Genomic DNA, 18,351 nt, shown 5'->3' on the forward strand with positions numbered 1-18,351 from the left:
TATTTGAGCCGCCCCTTTCGGGTTTTCAGCTCAGATCCCCTTTGGCCTAAGGCGCCCTTTGCGGGTTTTCCCCTTAGCCTCTCCATTTTTACTCTTTTCATTTTCCATTTTCATTCTTCATCTTTTTCCTTTTTTTTTGAACTTCATTGTCTTACAATACTGTGACAAACTATGATGTTTGATTTTGAACCGATTACAGCCCTCAACTATCATGTTGTCATTCCAGTTCAATACATTTTCCCATACCATCGTCTCTGGAATTCTATATTGGCATATGATGACATTGACGCACGCTGTAGCCTTTATCCATTTGATGAAGTAATTAATGATCTCAATAGTGAAGCAATGCCCATTAGAAGTCTTCGATAATGGTGATGTCCATGCCCCATTGTGCTCAAAATTTGAGTCGTCCTTTTTCTGTTTTCAACTCAAAACCACTTTTGGTCACAAAGCGCCCTTTTTGGTTTTTCGCCTTGGCCTCTTCTTTTCTTTTCTTTGCTTTTCATATTTTTATTTTGACTTTGATTGATTTCTCTTTTTCTTTTTATTTTTTATTTTGATTTTGATTTTGTTTTTTTCTTTTCCTTTTCCCTTGTTTTTTGAATCGGATCTAAACTCTTGGGATTAGACAAGTCCTTGTTATCCCCTTCAAAGGATCTTCTCTGATATCGAATTTCCTTTATAGAGCCTTTTAGGGCAAAACTACAACTGGAAACTTTTGATCTTCTTCTTCCATCGGGATAAAATCCAGCAACATCTTGAAGGAATAGAAACTCGACTTCAAACGGGCAAAGCTATGCTGAATTGACGAGAACGGTATTGCCCCGGCAAAGAATTGCATCGTTCGCACTGTAAATTTCTGACATCGTGCTGTTGTGCAGGTTTTATTATAAGAATCGAGGCATACCCTGGTATGATCATACAAAGACATCTTTGAATTTTTCGTCTCTGTAGGCAGGTCAATTCTAGTCTTCATCAAGCTCACAATTTCTAATGATTCACTGAGAGGTAGGATCTGTTTATCCTTTTGTTCTACCATCCTCAACAAGTTTGGAGATAAGCTACGATCTGTGTCATCTTCAAAGTCGTGAGATCCCTCTAAACACATGTCTCGCTTAAAAGGAGATTCTAAATCTGTAGCAGTGTCATTCATGTCGTTGATATCCAGGGACCTATTGTAGGTACAAAATAATATATAAAGAATGTATGAATTTAAGAATAATTATCTGCACAGTATGATTATGAATGAATGAAAGAATGATTTGGATGGAAGAATAAAAGAATAATCAATGAAAAAATATTAGTTCAAAAGATCGCAAAGATGCATTCCATTAAAATAATGACGTTCAGACATAAGCCTTTTTCACAAAAGACTTCTTGTTGCTCTAGGCAGAAAGCAACAAGTGTGTTTTGAATATTACTCTGAGTAAGCTCTAAATACTACAAAGGTTTCTTTAGAACACTCCCAGGTTTATAAGGGTGAACATCTAATAAGATCCCTTCTTCAGTTGCTTGTGCATTGCATTCACTCCACTCGTCAATTATGATTGGGTAATGGATTTTCCGCAGTGGAGGAATCATCAAATTTAACGATGCCCATACTGATAAGCCTTTCAACCAGTTTCTTAAAGGCAATGCAGTTTTCTATGGAATGCCCCGTATTTCTCGCATGATACTCGCATTGTGCATTCGCATCGTGCCATTTGGGGTACGGAGGCTGTGGAGGTTTCGTGTAGAGAGGGGCGACAATACGTGCGTTGAATAAGCTTTGATACAACTCCTTATATGACATCGGAATTGGCGTGAATTGAAGGTTCTCAGTGCCTTGCTTCACATACGATTCTTGTCTAGATGAACCTTGCTGACTAGTAATCACCTTTCTTGGCTGTGTAATCGATTTGTTGTAGGTGTTCACATTGCTCACCTCATTTTCCTTCTTCTTTAAGTCTGACCTCCTATTATTTTCTCCAGCATCAATCTTTCCACTTCTCACGGCACTTTCAATCATTTCACCGCTCATGACTATGTCTGAAAAACTCTTCGAAGCACTTCCTAACATGTGGGTGATGAACGGGGCCTTCAATGTGTTGATGAAGAGCATCGTCATTTCTTTCTCTAGGAGTGGCGGCTGAACTTGGATAGCGACCTCCCTCCACCTTTGTGCGTATTGCCTAAAACTTTCATTAGGCTTTTTCTCCATATTTTAAAGGGTAATTCTGTCAAGGACCATATCAGCTACATGACTGTATTGTTTCATAAAGGCTTGTGCTAAATCCTTCCAAGAACTAATCTGGATACGCGTCAATTGATTGTACCACTTAGACGCTGCCCCTGTGAGGCTATCTTGAAAGCAGTGTATGAGCAGTTGGTCGTTGTTGACGTATCCGGCCATACGCCTACAGAACATAGTAATATGAGCTTCTGGGCAGCTTGTCCCATTATATTTCTCGAATTCCGGCATCTTAAATTTGTAAGGAAGCACCAAATCCGGAACTAAACTCAGATCTTTCGCATCTATTCCACGATAGCCGTCGATACTTTCTATCGCCCTAAACTTCTCTTCAATCCATTTCCATTTCTCCTCAAACTGCTTTGGTAACTCCTCCTTCATCTTGTCTTTCTCCGCTACTTCATCGAAGTCCGGGACAACCAGATTATCGTCAGGACTAGAACCATATCTGACCTGAAGGTTCTTCGGTTTTGAAGCGTCACCTTGAAAGTGCTGAGGCCTAATCGAAACAGAAGATCTTCGTGGATGTGGTTCAATCTGAATTTGCGCTTGCGGAGGCGTGTATCCTGGAGAAAAAAGTGGCTCATCATTGTTTCCTTCTTCATCGCAAACCACAGGATTTTTCCCTTTATCCACTCCCTTGGTTATTAATTGCGTCAATTTAGTCATTAGTTCATCCTGAGACTCCTTCATCTTTTGTGCCATGTCTTTCTGGATCTTTTCCATATGTTCTTTCATTTACACCTGTAACTGGTCTTGCATCTCTTTTTGCGTTTGCTCCAGTTTCTCTAATCTTTGATCCATTTCTTTGGCTTTGCGACGAGTACCGTAAGGATGTTTGGTTGATTGGTTTTCCAGATTAGCTGAAATAATTTTACATAATTAGGGTCACTTCGTGAAAATCTAATGCATATGATACAATGTAATGCAAATGCATGAAATGAATGCCTAAAGAGACGTTGATTCTGATTCAATTACATTTAGGAAACTTTTCTAGAAAGCAAATTCCCTTACATAAAACGGATACATGTACGACCTCACCCTCATATTCCAAGAAACAACATCGATTTTTCTTCATCCGCATGTTTGAGGTAATCTCACCAATAGATGCCATTGCTAGCTCATTTTTTTGATCTTGGTCGCGATCCATCATCTGCCCATCTTCATAAGGCTCGTCAGCTTGTTGAAGGCTTTTGAACAATCGTCTCGAATCCCCAGGCCACCAAGCAAGGTCACGAACTCTTCCATCGCCATTCTTGTGTTTCTCAGAATATGTTTGGGAAGTCGTATTATTTTCCACTTTATCAAGGAATTCGTATTCCATGACAAGCTTTCTAATTTAGTAATCGAACTTGAATCCATATCTCTTTCCTAAGATGCAAATACAATGTAATGCAATCATAATCAAAACACAACAAGAAGGGTTAGTACAAAACATAAGCAAGCACAGAAAACAAAAAGTACCTAATCGGGTAGATACTAGGGGTTTGGAGTGGCTCTACCTAGGTTAAGTTCCTAAGTCTACTATATGAGGGTTGGTTCTAAAGTAAGGGTACCCGAACCAGCAGATTCCTCGATCCTCACCCATTATAGGCTCATACGGACTGAGTTCAGTTCAGGGGAATACATTTCCCTATGGCCATGCGGAGATGAAAATCTCACGAAGACATAGGTACGGATGTATCCCGAAAGCGATTCACTATCCCATGCGGAGGTGAAAACCTCACGAAGGCGTAGCTTCTCACTCCCACTTAAAAAGGGTGTGACCAACGGTCATGCAATGCAATGTGCAAAAATAAATCTGAACTTAAACACAGCAATTATGAATCACAATGACGAAGATCATAATAAATAAAAATACAATGAAAGGATCGTATATTTAAACTAAGTTTTTGATTTTTGACAAAAAGACAAAAAGTAATCAACTCATGGCTTGACTCTCGTGTTTCGTCCCCAGTGGAGTCGCCAAGCTGTTGACACCATTTTTTGGATGAAAACGGGGTCAGCTTGGGTTTTGAAAAATGAAACGGGAGTCGCCACCAATCCCTTTTTTATAAGGTGTGATTGGATCACCTCGAAAAGTGGTGGTTTTTAATAAAAGGTTTGATTTTATTAAAACAACAAGTTTGGTCCACGAAATTCAGAAAAAAAAACGGGTTCGGGAGTCGGTTACGCACGAGGAAGGATTAGCACCCTCGATACGCCCAAAATTGGTACCTAGTTGATTACTTAATGTCTTAATGTCAAAAATTGAGAACCTTGAAGAATTTTAAAAATACGATCCTTGTATTAAAACGTTGAAAATTTTCAGGAAAAAGGGGCATATTTCACGTTATTCGAGAAGGAGAATCATATCCAGTGAGTTAGGACACAATGTCTCGAATTTTCGATACGCGGATGAGAAAGTTTATTTAAGAAATTTTGGCCATCTCGAATTTAAAAATGAGATCATAACCAGTAAGTTAGGACGCGACCCCTTTTCTTAAATTTCGAGATCACTTAAAATTTGAGTTCAAAAAGATTCGTACATTTAGATTTATCGTGAAAATCGAAACCCAGTAAGTTAGGGTACGACCTTCTCGAATCTAAACACGAAATATTATTTATTCAAAACCAATTTTGTTAAATCGAGTATAAAAAAAACACGAAAACCGTAACAAAAAATACGAAAGCAAATTACATTTTTTATGCATGGTAAAACCATAATGAATATGAAAGTATAAAAAGTATAAAAAATACGAGCAATAGCAATCAAAATAAAATAAATAAAAGAACAAACCAACAACTCACAAAATAACAAATGTATAAGCGAATAAAAATAAAACATTCTCTTAAAATAATCATGAGAACTTAAATAAATAAGTAAATAACAAAAAGATTAAAATTATAAAATATAAAAGTATATATATAATAAAACAATGTAAATATGTACATATGTATTTTAGAAATATAAAACCAAAGATAAATATGTATGTATGTATATACACGAGTAAAAAAAATCTATGTATATAGATATATTCATTATACACATGTAACAAAGTTTGAAAAATAAGAAAGATATAAATAATATCAATATAATATAAATATAGTAATATCAATATAAAAACAAATATCTTTGATATTAAAATAAGTTAATATAAATAACATATAACAACAGTAATACACATAATAATAACCATGATAGTATCAAATTTATTAACATTATTAATAAAATAACTAAAATAAATAAACAAATCGACTAAACTGAATTTAGAAACAAAACATGGGGTCTAAAGTGCAAATAAATAGAAAAGGGCTCCCATGGACCACAATAAAATGCGCTGCAAGAGCAAGGGACCGATTGGGAGAATATCCCCAACTTCTAGCCCATCATTTCATTCAGGACCGAATTGAAATAAACGCAAAAACTGCGGGGCCAAATTAATAAATGCCAACGAAAGGGTGAAAGGATTAAATTGAAGACAAACATAAAAGCGGAGGACCTGGGTTGCAAATAGCCCATTGAACGGAAACACACGGATCCCCTGGAATGGGTCGGGTCGCGTGCGGATCCTAAGGGCCAAAACGGCGCCGTTTTATTACTGCTATAAAAGCACCCATTTCTTTTATTTTTTCATTTTTTCCCCATCCCACACAAAAAAAACTGCAGAAAGCTCTCAAAGCTTCCCTATGCCTTCCAACGGTTGGGCTCTCGCCGCTGACCGTCCGTCCGCCGTACCGCCACGAAATCGGCGGCCAAAGAAGCACAACAAAAGGGTTTTTAAAAGCCCTGCCTCCAGGCGACTTGAGAGTCGGGTCCTTGAACCCCCACGAGCGCCGGGACTGGGGCTCACAATCCCTTCCCGAAATCGGTCCCGATGACGGAGAACGGCCCTCCGACGATGCGGTCACGAGGCATTCGGTAAGCCCCTCTTTATTCTTTTTGATTAATAGTTTTTTTTTTAAAAAGATTTGCAAAACGATAAAATAAAATAAAAAATAGAATCGAAAAAAAAAGAATAAGAAACAAGAACCTCTTTTATTTCCCTTGATTTCTGATTCTGATATGCGTTTTTTTTACAAAGAAAGATTCAAGCCCCTTAAACATAATAGGTCTGGCCTTTTATAGCCGAAAGAAAGAAATAGAGTTTGTCTTCGTTTCTGCTTGCGTGTTTGCCATATTCTTTGCAGGTGATGTGACGATGGCGGTGGAGTTGGTGGCTACCAGAGGAGTGGCGGTAGGTCTGGGGCAAGTGGGCGTGGTGACGGCTGTGAACAGAGGGCAGGTGAGGAGGCCAGGAGCTGGGCCTTTTATTTCTTTCTTGGGTCCGGGCAAATGGGCCTGCAACAACATGTTACTTTATTTAATTATATCTAACAAAATTTAGTTTAATTTTTTTTACTTCCAATTTGTTATAAATATAAAACACTTTAAAGTTTTGTTACACATAGCTCAAAGTCTTTGTTTAAGAGAAAAAGTATTGTCAAGTTTAGCTGAACGGTACGTTTATTTATAGTTAGTATAAACATAACGATGATAGTAAGATCAAATACTATAACGTGAGACAAAAAATAAACTAAACACACTGTATTACCCATTCAAACCCCACTTATATCAAGAAAAGTGCTTCGTCAAGCATTATGCTAGTTTAAGTTCAGTCTCTTTAATAAATCTATCATTGCATCGTTATTTACCGATTGAATCTTAATTTAATTTATATAAATATTGTTAACAATATAAAAAATTAAATTTAAATATATTAAAACGTATTATTTTTATATTTATGAATTGAAAAATAATTATAAGTAATTCTAAAACTTATAATAATTTCACCCATCTGTAATGATGCAATTAATATATAAGTAAGTATACATTTAATGACGCAGACACCTTTTCATGCATTTAAGGCTCTGCTTCAACCTCAAGCTAAACAACAAAGCTTAACCCAACAACGTGTGCGCCCTTCTAACCAACCAAAATAACACAAGAAAACTTAGTTTAAAAAAAAAAATTCATATAAAAACAAATTTAAAATTATCATTGTGGGCCAAGATTCTTTTTCAGATGATACATTCTATATCTATTTTATTATCATATTTTTTTGAATTAATATCACCAATTATATATAATTTAATTAACAAATTTTTAAAAATAATCTGAATTGAAGTATTTATACCATTTTTTTTGAATATAACATTTTTACTTTTAAAAAATTAAATATTATTGTAATCTTTTTTGAAATATAGTAGTCCTACTGTATCTAACGGAGTTGTACTTAGAGACTTAGATGCAAATTGACTATGTGATTACTCGTTGGCATTTAGTAAGGATTTTTTGTTTTTAAAGTTGAGGCAAGAGCAGTTTTGGAAGGACTTTTCATAGTTTGGGAAAGCATATTCAGAAAGGTAGAAGTAGATTATGATAGTACACTTCTGATGGAATCGCTTTTGGCTGGTGGAGACGCTAATAGCAGTTTAGTGGAGTTACGTTTGTTACACCAATTTCTGGCCACATACTAAAGAATCATAATGGGATTATCGATCATATGACTAAGTATAATGTAACTGAAAATTTAAATTTATAATTGCTTGAAAAATCCCGGTTATTACTTACTGATCATAATGTGTCCATACCAAATATTAATTTTAGCTGGTTGATATATTCGTTTTATGCTTTCAATCTAAAGAAACCCTAAAATGTAATTCCAATAGAAAAAAAAGTCACAAATAAACTAACGCATGGTCCACACATCTAATATAATCTAATCCTTACACCAATATTTTTGAAGCTACGCCCAAGTTTGACTTGGTGGGAGATTTTAATTTTTAATTCAATTGATTTTATTTATATTTTTCTTTTTAAAATTAAACATCTTTAATTTTTAATCCTTTTAAAATTTTTGACTACATAATTTATATTATATATTAATAAAAAAATTGATAGCAATAGATAATAATTAAAGTTGATAATGAAGTCTATTTTAATAAAACAAACTTAGAAAAATATGAAAATTCTATGATATTTCATCTTATCGAAAATAAATATATAAAAAAGTGAAAATTTATATAAATATTTTAATTTTTAATTGATTATGTTGTTAATTTTTTTTAACATGCAAAAAAAAAAAAGGAAGAAAAAGAAGAAAAAAAATGGTAGGCAGTGAATAAAAGTGAAGGATGAGGGTGAAAACGATAGAAGATTTTATAGTGTGGTTGTTCCATTCAGTTCTCAAGTGTCTCTCTCCCAATTCCTTACCCACACCTTTCCTTCGCTTCGATTAAAAATGGAGGACTAGACTCAGAATAATTATTACTATTTGTTAAATAAAGTGGTTGGCTTGGTTTACTGTTTTCATCTCTGGTTGCTCAGAATTATCGATTGTTTTGGTTTGGGTTTTCATTTACTTCAACAGAAAGCAATGAGAAGTGGCAGAATTCAGAGCTCTGCTTCCTGCTCAGCCTCATCTTCTTCCACATTTCCTCATCCTCCATGCCTCTCCTCTGCTTCTCGCCATTGCAAGTTCCCTCGTCTGTATGTTCTTATCCACTTACGCTGCCTTTTGTTTTTTTCTTTCTTTTCTTTTTCTTTACCCTTAGTCTTTGTTTTCTTTGATGCTTTGGAATGTTCCCAGACTGTCGCCTCGAGCTCTGTCTCTCTCTCAAAGGGTGTCCAGAAATTGCCTCGTCCCTGAGACAACTCAGTTTTCATTTTCTAAACAGTCCAGTACCAATAAGAAACGTTTGTTTCCCGTGAACGTGGGAGCTTTGGTGACTTCAAACACTGAAGCTATCTCCACTGGGCCTCTTGTTGCCGAGGAAAAGATTGGAGTGTTGTTGTTGAACCTTGGAGGTCCCGAGACCCTTGATGATGTGCAGCCCTTCTTGTTTAACCTTTTTGCCGACCCGGTTCGTTGCATTATTTTGCTTCAATTTCTTCTTCTTTAGTAATTATTTTGACCCTTCTTCAATATGATAACTAGTATATTACTCCCTTTCACACAGACAAGTACAATTGAGCTTATCATGTGAATGAAAAGAACATAGTTATACAAAAGAACCTCAGAATCAATTGGAAGTGTTGGAGAGATCCATCTTTAAAGCCACAACAAATCCTAAATGGCTGCATAGCAGCACTTTTCGATTTGGGTATCATATTAAAAGTTTAGATCCTTTGTTTCAAGTTTTACTTGCTTTGCTGTGCTACTAAGTTCATCACGAGCCAAAAAAATGTAGCTATACTAAGGCTGTGGTTTCTTAGTATGGTGGATCAAGTACTGCAGCACTTCTTAAAAGAACTTGAACAGCCCTAGATTCTTGTTATCATATGTAAAAGAAGAGATTAATACAGTTATCCCATAACCTCTATTTACAAGAAGATCCTTAGCTATTTCCATGTCTAGTTACCAAAAAATTGAATTTGGCAAAATATTTTTCCTCTAATCAAAGTTACTTAGACAATTTTTTCATTCCGTTCTGTTTCGGACAGGATATTATACGGCTACCGAGGTTGTTCCAGTTTTTGCAAAAGCCGTTGGCACAATTTATATCTGTTCTTAGAGCTCCTAAGAGCAAGGAAGGCTATGCTTCGATTGGTGGTGGTTCTCCTCTTCGACGAATAACTGATGATCAGGCACGATTGCTTTTGTTATCATTACAGTTTCTTATGGACACATTTATATGTTATAAAACCTACCATTTTCAGTTTACTACGATGCTCATTAAGTAATGTGGAACAGAAAAAATCACAATAGCACCTGAACTATTCTGAAGTAATTTTGAGGCATTTGAGTACTACACCATGCACAGACATGTGCCATGAACATTAACTTTTTGCTAATTCTTTTATGCTGTTATCTGATGTTACCTTTAATGGTAATGTTTTGTTCCCTTTCCCCCCTCAATAAGTTCTGTCAGAGACGTGTATCCTTTATCTTGCAACCTTGACTCAAAAGAGTTCTAGAAAATTTAAAATGAAATTAATTAAACATTGGAACTCGTAATGGAAACTACCAACCTAGAGGGTACTGCTTCTAGTTTTGACTTTTTATAGCTCTGTTCATGGTGACAGCCAATTAATTTTTTAAAATATATTGTTTTATATGTAACTGAAAAAATTGACAAGTCCAAATTGTGGAAATCGATTAATTGTCATTTCTAGAGTTTATTTGTTTATGGTTGGATTTTAACTTCTTCCTTAATAGAGTAGATATATAATTGGCATTGTTTTGGCTGATGGTTTGGATGATTCCTAGGCTATCAAAACGGAAATATATAGCTTAAGCAATCCTGATCTGCTTCATGTTAGTATCTCTTCTGCCAGTCTTTAATATGTATCGCCTATCATGATTCATTTCAGGCTGAAGAATTAAGAAAGTCACTTTGGGCGAAGGATGTCCCTGCAAAAGTGTACGTTGGTATGCGTTACTGGCATCCATTCACTGAAGAAGCAATTGAGCAGGTATTTGGTTAGTTTTAGTCTTTTTTTTGGATGGCTGAAACTCTGATGTGTCTGCCTTCTCTTATTTTATTAATCCACTTCTATTTCTTTTCCACTTGACTTTGGGCATGTCAATAATATTTGAAACTTTGCACTTGACAGAACTTCATTCTGATGGTAATTTACAATCAGAATGTGATGTATCATATATTTTATCCTACCCTTTTTGTTAGTGGTTCAAAGTTCCTTATGTTTCTCATTCATCCTATTCTTTGCTGTTTTACAAGCGTATCCTAGCATAGCAGAATTTTGTTTTCTTATCACAAGTCTTGTGATATAGTGTGATATATTGTGATATATATATGATATATGTAGAAATCTCTTGAGCAAGGAATACCTATTTGAATGATTCATAATACATATGATTACTCATATGGAAATTTACAAAGTCTTCCTTTTGAAGATCCAAGAAATTCCTGTTCGAAACTTTTAATTTAATACTTTTTCGTTTTATTTGTTTTCATTTTTAATTGACATAGACCCAAGTCATCTAGTATTATGAGGATAATGCGTCGGTAATGGTCGGGATAGCTCAGTTGGTATATATATTCAAATAAACAATCACATGGGTCTTTGGAAATTTGAAGGCTCTTTCTAGATCCTCCATATGGTGTTTTGTATCCCAAATTAATGTTAGTTCATATTGGCTAACACGTCAGAAAACTAGCTTTTGATGTTCTTCTGTCTATTGCCACCTGCTAATATTGGGACGGAACAGTGAAAAGTAATTATTGGATTTATTTGTGTAAGTAATGAATTTGAAGTTTGAACTATATTTAAGGATGGCCCAATATGCGTGTTTCCTTGTGTTGTTTTCCTGCTTGTTTGATGAGGACTGAAGAAGGATGGTGTATATGCAGTTGCTGTATGTCTCCTGAAGCAGTTAACTTTAGTCTCTGATTTGAAATCATTTGAACTTGTTGGATGAGGGTATTGCTTTACATTTTTGAAGTTTCATGATGAACTTTTTTCAATCTTGATTCGATATGAAATTTCTTTAATATTTTTCCCGATGCAGAAGTAAGTGAAAAATCACCAAAGTATTGTTTAAGTATTGTAATGTTTCAACTGTAAGTTATTATTTCTATGTGCACATTTTAAACCTTACTTTTAAAATTTATGGGTTGCTACTATATGAATGCTTTATAATTTGATTGAACTGACTTGAGGTTAGGTGTCTGCTTGTTTTCTTCTATTCTTAAAACGAGTCCACTTTTTCACAGATAATATTGCTTATATATATAAATATATATGTATATAGTTTCATTCAGGTATTACTTATAATGATCTGCTTGTTTCTTTTGGTAGTTCTGCTGTCTATCTGGTGGCTTCTGAATGCATAAATCTGGTTTAAAAGAAAATCCTTTTTCCCTCTGCCTTTTCTTATTTGAACATGGATTCTGGTGATACATAATTATTTTTACTTTCCTCCTAACAACAATGTAGATAAAAAGGGATGGAATTACAAAGCTTGTTGTACTTCCACTTTATCCTCAATTTTCAATATCAACTAGCGGTTCAAGCCTTCGACTCTTGGAAAGTATATTTCGGTGAGGAAGAAGGACACTTTTCTTACATTGCTTGATGTAATCTTAAAATATTATCTTAAACTCCTCTGACCATGTAATCAATTGGTTCATCAGCGATGATGAGTATCTAGTGAACATGCAGCATACAGTCATACCTTCTTGGTATCAACGTGAAGGATATATAAAATCTATGGCAAATTTAATTGAAAAAGAGTTGCAAAAGTTTGACCGTCCTGAAAAGGTATGTCCTTAAAACCTTTTTTGTAATCTTGTTGACTGAGTTTTGGCAATTTTTTCTTTCATGGCTGGTCATTATCTGAATTAATACGTGAGGTAGTTGTGCTATTTACTTTTTGATTTTCACGTGAGAAGAAAGGTTGTTGAACCTAAATATTGTATGGAACTGATGCAGTGTTCCTAAGTGAGTTTCTAATTCTCTTGTCAAGTTTTGCTTCACTATATAGTACTTGAAACTTGGAAGCTACCTCATGACAATCCTGAATGGATGTGGTTGACTTCCTTCCTCTTGATCTTCAGAAAACTATTGACCTTTAAAAATGGTTTTCAAACTATTGACCTTTTGCATTGTTGGATTTTAGTATTATTACTCATGGGAGTTGCCTGGTTATTGTTGGTGTGCAAATATCTTACATGGTTAGCTTTATTTGTACCAAAAAAGGAGAAAAAAGAAGAGCTTGGTTTATTACTTGTGCAATATAAGGAGGAGAAATAAGTCCCCGGCAATTAAATCTATCTTTTGTCTAAGAATGTAGTCTATTTTGCCAAAATTGCCTATTGCAGAAATTTAACGAATGTTGGAAATTTTAGCTCAAGCTGTTGGATTTGTTATTTCTGTTTTATAATATGGCCACATAGCAAGAATATTGGTTAGTAGTTGATTTCTAAAAGCACACATATTAAGTTTTGGAGTGTTTGATTCTCTTGCTTGAATTAAAACTTCCATGCAGCAGTGAGATAGATATTGTTGCCTAGGTGCTCAGGCTAAGCCTTTGGATGATGGGGGTTAAAGTTACTAGTTTCTATTTATTTTAAGACAGATCAAGAAAACAAAGTGTATCATATATTTTGTATATGTTCTCAGCCTAAGTGAGTTTATCATAGCTTTGAAATTTCTTGTGTTTATTAAAAGAGTAGTTATACTGTTAAATACAAACAGTTTTTTTTCTTTAGCACTTTTTTGCCTTTTGTTAATACTAGCAGAAATTAGCTTAAGCAATCTGTTATAAAGTAATTGTTTGGGAATATATAACTAAAATCTTGAATGTGGCTGAATGAACAAGGATTACTGTCAAAAATTTGCATGTCGTCTGTTGATGGTGAAAAATGAAATCTCCAAAATTTATGTAGCCCAGTACGAAATGTCTAGTGAATAGCTTGTCTGCAATAATGCAGGAAAGCGCCTACTGTGGTTAAAAGGAACCTGAGGTAAATGTTGGAGAGGTCAAGCTTATTGATTTGTAAATAATGCATAGGAAATCTTAAGGTATAGTTCTGGGTAAAGAAGATTTCTTATTCTTGGGATGTTGTGGGGTCAATTTCTGAAAATCTTCTTACCAACAGTCTTTTCTAGCGGCGGGATTTCAAAGGGTTTTCATTGAGAATCTGATGCTACATGTTAGATTATAAATTTTTGAAATATGTTACTAACCTTTACTGTGGTAAGTCTGTCATAGGAGCCATTACTGCTACGCATGTTCAGTTTTTTAGAGTTAAATATGTCATCTCCAAGGACAAGTCGAATTTCAATGGCTGGGTCTTTTGTATTTGTAGAAGGTATCAATCATCTTGAAGGCCTGGAGAATCGGAAACTCTGATGACCATTCGATTAGGATATTATAGTGTCCCTCTTGATCTCTCCAGCAATAGCCCTCACTCATTATCTCTGCCAGAGCTACGGTTTATTAGTTATTAAAATATCTTCAGAAATTTGTACATTAAGACTGTAAGCAGCATAATAATACATGAAAAAGTTCCCGTTTCTGATTACTAAAGTTTGATTTTGGTCTTGATTGACTAGTCAAAATCATGAACTCTTTGAAATGTTGAACATGTCTTGTTGTCATCTGAATTTGCACGGGTAGATAGCAGTTTTGCATTTGATTCCTGCCTTTTTGGCTTCTTAGCTTTGGCCTTTCTATTGTGCCTATTTTTTAGAATATTCGAGAACCAGATTTTAAATTGCAAGTTAGTTTGAAATCATTATGTATTTATTGGGGTGTCAAGTGACCTCTTCCTTTTATTTTTGTTGTCTATTTATTTACATTTAAAGAATCCTGTATCACGAAATAAGAAACTGTGTTTCTCTTGATATTATTCTCTATTAAACCTCTTGAACTTTTAGTGATCACGTGGGAAGTTTCTTTGGCTGTGTGTGGTGAAGAGGGCCTTGGCTATTATCCTGTTGCAAGATGCAATTTTTTCTTAGATTTGTGCTTCCTTGATTTTCTAGTTATTTAGGTGCTTTTGCCTATCCAAAATTTAAAATTTGTCACCTTACAATAAATCTGCATATTAAATGAGAGTACATGTTACAGGTGGTAATATTTTTTAGTGCACATGGGGTGCCACTTGCGTATGTAGAAGAGGCAGGTGATCCTTACAAGGCAGAGATGGAAGAATGTGTGGACTTGATAATAGAGGAGTTAGAGAAGAGGAAGATCACTAATGCATATACTCTTGCTTATCAGGTACTTCTTGTTGGCATATTACTCCTGACTCATGTATTTCACTTCTTAATTTTCAAGTTATGGGTTTTTGATATGTGGGAAGTCTGGATTCTGGAATTATGTGGATGGGTAGTAAAGTCCCAATGTAAATGCTTACAGAGATTCTAATTTTCTCTTCAGAAGATGCCTGTGCTGTTGGGATAATGCTGTGGCTAAATATAATTTTCACTTGTTGCAATATTATTTACTTTGATGAGGGCTAATACTCGGTATAAATAAGCCTCTACTGTACTTATATTGACATTTTTCCATGTATTCAGCTACCAGTCATTGCTGTTTTTGTTATTAATCTAGATTTACAGAAATGGTTGCATTTTATCCTTGGTAAGATGTCCAACCTTTTCCAAAAGCACTTTGAAGAGCTAGTTAAATAGTGTTCAACAATTTTGAATATGATGGAGGACAAGACTTCATAAAAGCTTATAATGAGTGGATAAAAGGGTAGACTAGCATTTGTTTGCAGCAATGAGAGGATAAAGGATTAATGATGAACTGTGTTCTCTCGGGATTCAAACACACTTCCTTTTTGCTTACATGTCTGGAAAGCCTTAATAGGATTCTTTTTTTTTTTTTTGGGACTTAACAATTGAAATTGAGTCTTATTTGGTAAAGGAAGAAAGAATTCTACTATTCTTTTGGAAATTGATTGCCATAACTCATAACAATACTTAAAGCATAAATGAAATTTATCATCCATAGTCTTCTACATACTTGAGAAATACTACAATCTGAAATTTCTAGTGTCAGAAAAAAAAAAAAAAAACCTGAAGACAATGTGCCCTATAACTATATTTGACTTTGAAGTTAATTAAAGTTGCCTTACGATTCTTTGTCAGCTACAGGTTGTTTCCGTTACATTTCTACTTTATATGAGTATAGGTATTTTTAGATTTTGAGCAGTTGTTGTTCCTCTTTAGAGGGGTTTTGGTTTTAGGCTCAAACCTTTACTCCCCTTCAGACTTCCTCTCTGTGTTTCAAAAACTATAGAAATCTATTTGTTGAACTAATGATAAATTTTAGGTTGTTTTGAATGAGTCACTTTGTGTATTGGTAGTAACCTTTGTTTGGTGGATCCATGTTGGGTCTCGCTGAATTAGTGAAGCTGGCCAGGTTGGGATTCTCAGGTATGGTTGCAAAAAATATTTATTGTTCCATATATACGAATTAGGTTAGGTTGGAGTTTATGATGATCAAGGGTTTCCACCCCCGACTTAATGTATGTTTTATATCTCCTAACCATCATCTTTTCCCACATGATTTTACTTGTAACATATCTTGAACAAATTTTCTATGGTGCCTTCTTTTCTTAAAGGTTGGTTAATGTTCCTGCAGAGCAGAGTTGGGCCTGTGGAATGGTTGAAGCCCTACACTGATGACACAATAGTTGACCTAGGGCGAAAAGGAGTTAAAGGTCTTCTGGCTGTACCAATTAGGTACTATGATTATCACAATGATGATATATGAAATCCAATAGCTTCTAGTTACAATTTTTCTAGCTATGTGTATGTTGCATTTTACTTCAGTCATAACTTCTGTGGCTTTTGAAGCTGTAGTATTGATTATCCAAGCAAAATATGAAGTCATAATCTTTTCAAAATTTTGAGGTTTGACTCACTGCTTCTTAGGCCAGTAATTGAAACTCTTGAAGAGATTAATGTTGAGTATAAAGAGTTGGATTCACAAGGGAACTAGGATCTCATAATAATGTAATGACATCACATAGCTCCTATTTGACTTCTTCTAGCCATAAGTGTTGCATATTTTGTTGAATCAGCATTTCCACCTTGGCCTGCTAAAACTTTGATATTTGATTCACAGCTTTGTCAGCGAGCATATTGAAACTCTTGAAGAGATTGATGTTGAGTATAAAGAATTGGCTTTAGAATCCGGTATACAAAATTGGGGTCGTGTTCCTGCATTAGGATGTGAACCAATGTTCATTTCAGACTTGGCAGATGCTGTAATTGAGAGTCTTCCATATGTTGGAGCTATGGCAGTTTCAAATCTTGAAGCTAGACAGGTACCTCGAAGCTTTCCAGTTTCCACCAATGTTATTGTGTTGTTTCACTTGCATAACACCAGCATAGTTTACCAATCATTGTTTTGGTTGAGTGGGAGATGTGTTTGTTTTCTGTGCAGTCATTAGTTCCACTTGGAAGTGTGGAAGAGTTATTGGCAACTTATGATTCGCAACGAAGGGAGCTCCCAGCACCGGTGACCGTTTGGGAATGGGGTTGGACGAAAAGTGCTGAAACTTGGAATGGCAGAGCAGCCATGCTGGCAGTGCTTGTGCTGCTGCTACTGGAGGTCACAACTGGAGAGGGATTTCTGCACCAGTGGGGAATATTGCCGTTGTTCCACTAAATCCGACACACTCTCTCTCTCTGTGCCTGAAAAGTGTAAATTTTGATAAGCAGCAAAGCTATAGCATTCTAATAGAGCATATTTTAATAGGGAAAGTATATTGGGATTGGATGCTGAGATTTTAATATTTAATTAAATCCATTGGTCACACACTGATTCGGGGAATAGTTTTAAGACTTTACTTGAGACACAAGCAGCCGTGCATGGTAATTTGTTGTGACTTTACCTGTTGTGGAGGTTGCATTCCTTATTATGGCAGTAGTAATATAATCGATATATTGTAATGATCTTTACTTGTTATGGCAATAAAATAATTTGCTTTTCTTCTATCATATTATTATTATTATTATCTGAATCATTTAACTTTTATTTAATATCTATGCTATCCCAATTTTTTTTCCTTAAAGCTTTTAATTCATCATTCGAAAATAAATATGAATTAATAATGTCAAAACTGCAGTTAAAAAATTTAAAAGAAATATTTGGACCAGTAAAAAAGATAGAACAAACAAACATCGAACACATTTGCTTGACCTAATTTACAATCCATTCAAAATTTTAACCCTGAAATTTCAAAATATGTTAATTAAATTTTTAAAATAAGAGTATTCTGTCAATTAAGTTTTACAGCCACCTAATCATTAATTTAGACATTAAATACTTGTTTAAATATAATAGGAAGTACATTTAAAACACGTTAATCAAATTAGAAATACACATATATTTATGGTATGAACAATTTGAATTGAAGCTAACATCCAACTCCTGAATCAACATATGAAGATAGTATTTTATGCAAACATTTCATCAAAATTTTATGCATGCAAGCTTACATTTTTTATGGGAAGAACAAAAAATCATGCAATTATCCATGAAGACCACGTACCACAAGGGTCTTGATGAGGAAGCAATTAGGTTTTCTTGTGGAGGTTAAGCATTAATGAGGAACCCATAATGGAATGTCGAAGGGGTGGACTTTTTTTATGATTAATCACTAGTGGTTCA

At 34.8% G+C, this 18,351-nt stretch overlaps 1 protein-coding gene across 1 annotated transcript; it reads left to right on the plus strand.

The window, feature by feature from the left end:
- The first annotated feature begins 8,303 nt into the window (after positions 1 to 8,303).
- Positions 8,304 to 17,673, plus strand: LOC107937658 (ferrochelatase-2, chloroplastic). Its single transcript, XM_016870588.2, has 10 exons — positions 8,304 to 8,741; positions 8,842 to 9,115; positions 9,696 to 9,839; positions 10,566 to 10,667; positions 12,153 to 12,256; positions 12,350 to 12,476; positions 14,791 to 14,943; positions 16,315 to 16,415; positions 16,801 to 17,002; positions 17,122 to 17,673. Exons 1-10 carry the CDS (start codon positions 8,629 to 8,631, stop codon positions 17,344 to 17,346), a joined length of 1,545 nt encoding a protein of 514 aa, XP_016726077.1. The 5' UTR covers positions 8,304 to 8,628; the 3' UTR covers positions 17,347 to 17,673.
- Positions 17,674 to 18,351: the final 678 nt, after the last annotated feature.

The sequence above is a fragment of the Gossypium hirsutum genome, chromosome D04, assembly GCF_007990345.1.
Source record: "Gossypium hirsutum isolate 1008001.06 chromosome D04, Gossypium_hirsutum_v2.1, whole genome shotgun sequence".
NCBI classification, from domain to species: domain Eukaryota; kingdom Viridiplantae; phylum Streptophyta; class Magnoliopsida; order Malvales; family Malvaceae; genus Gossypium; species Gossypium hirsutum.

What these genes read in the sequence shown, in the direction of transcription:
- LOC107937658 (XM_016870588.2), top strand. Translation starts at nt 8,629, where the DNA reads ATGAGAAGTGGCAGAATTCAGAGCTCTGCTTCCTGCTCAGCCTCATCT. An exon ending in CTGAAGAAGCAATTGAGCAG is followed by an intron (nt 10,668 to 12,152) that starts GTATTTGGTTAG and finishes ACAACAATGTAG; the next exon opens with ATAAAAAGGGATGGAATTAC. An exon ending in CATATACTCTTGCTTATCAG is followed by an intron (nt 14,944 to 16,314) that starts GTACTTCTTGTT and finishes ATGTTCCTGCAG; the next exon opens with AGCAGAGTTGGGCCTGTGGA.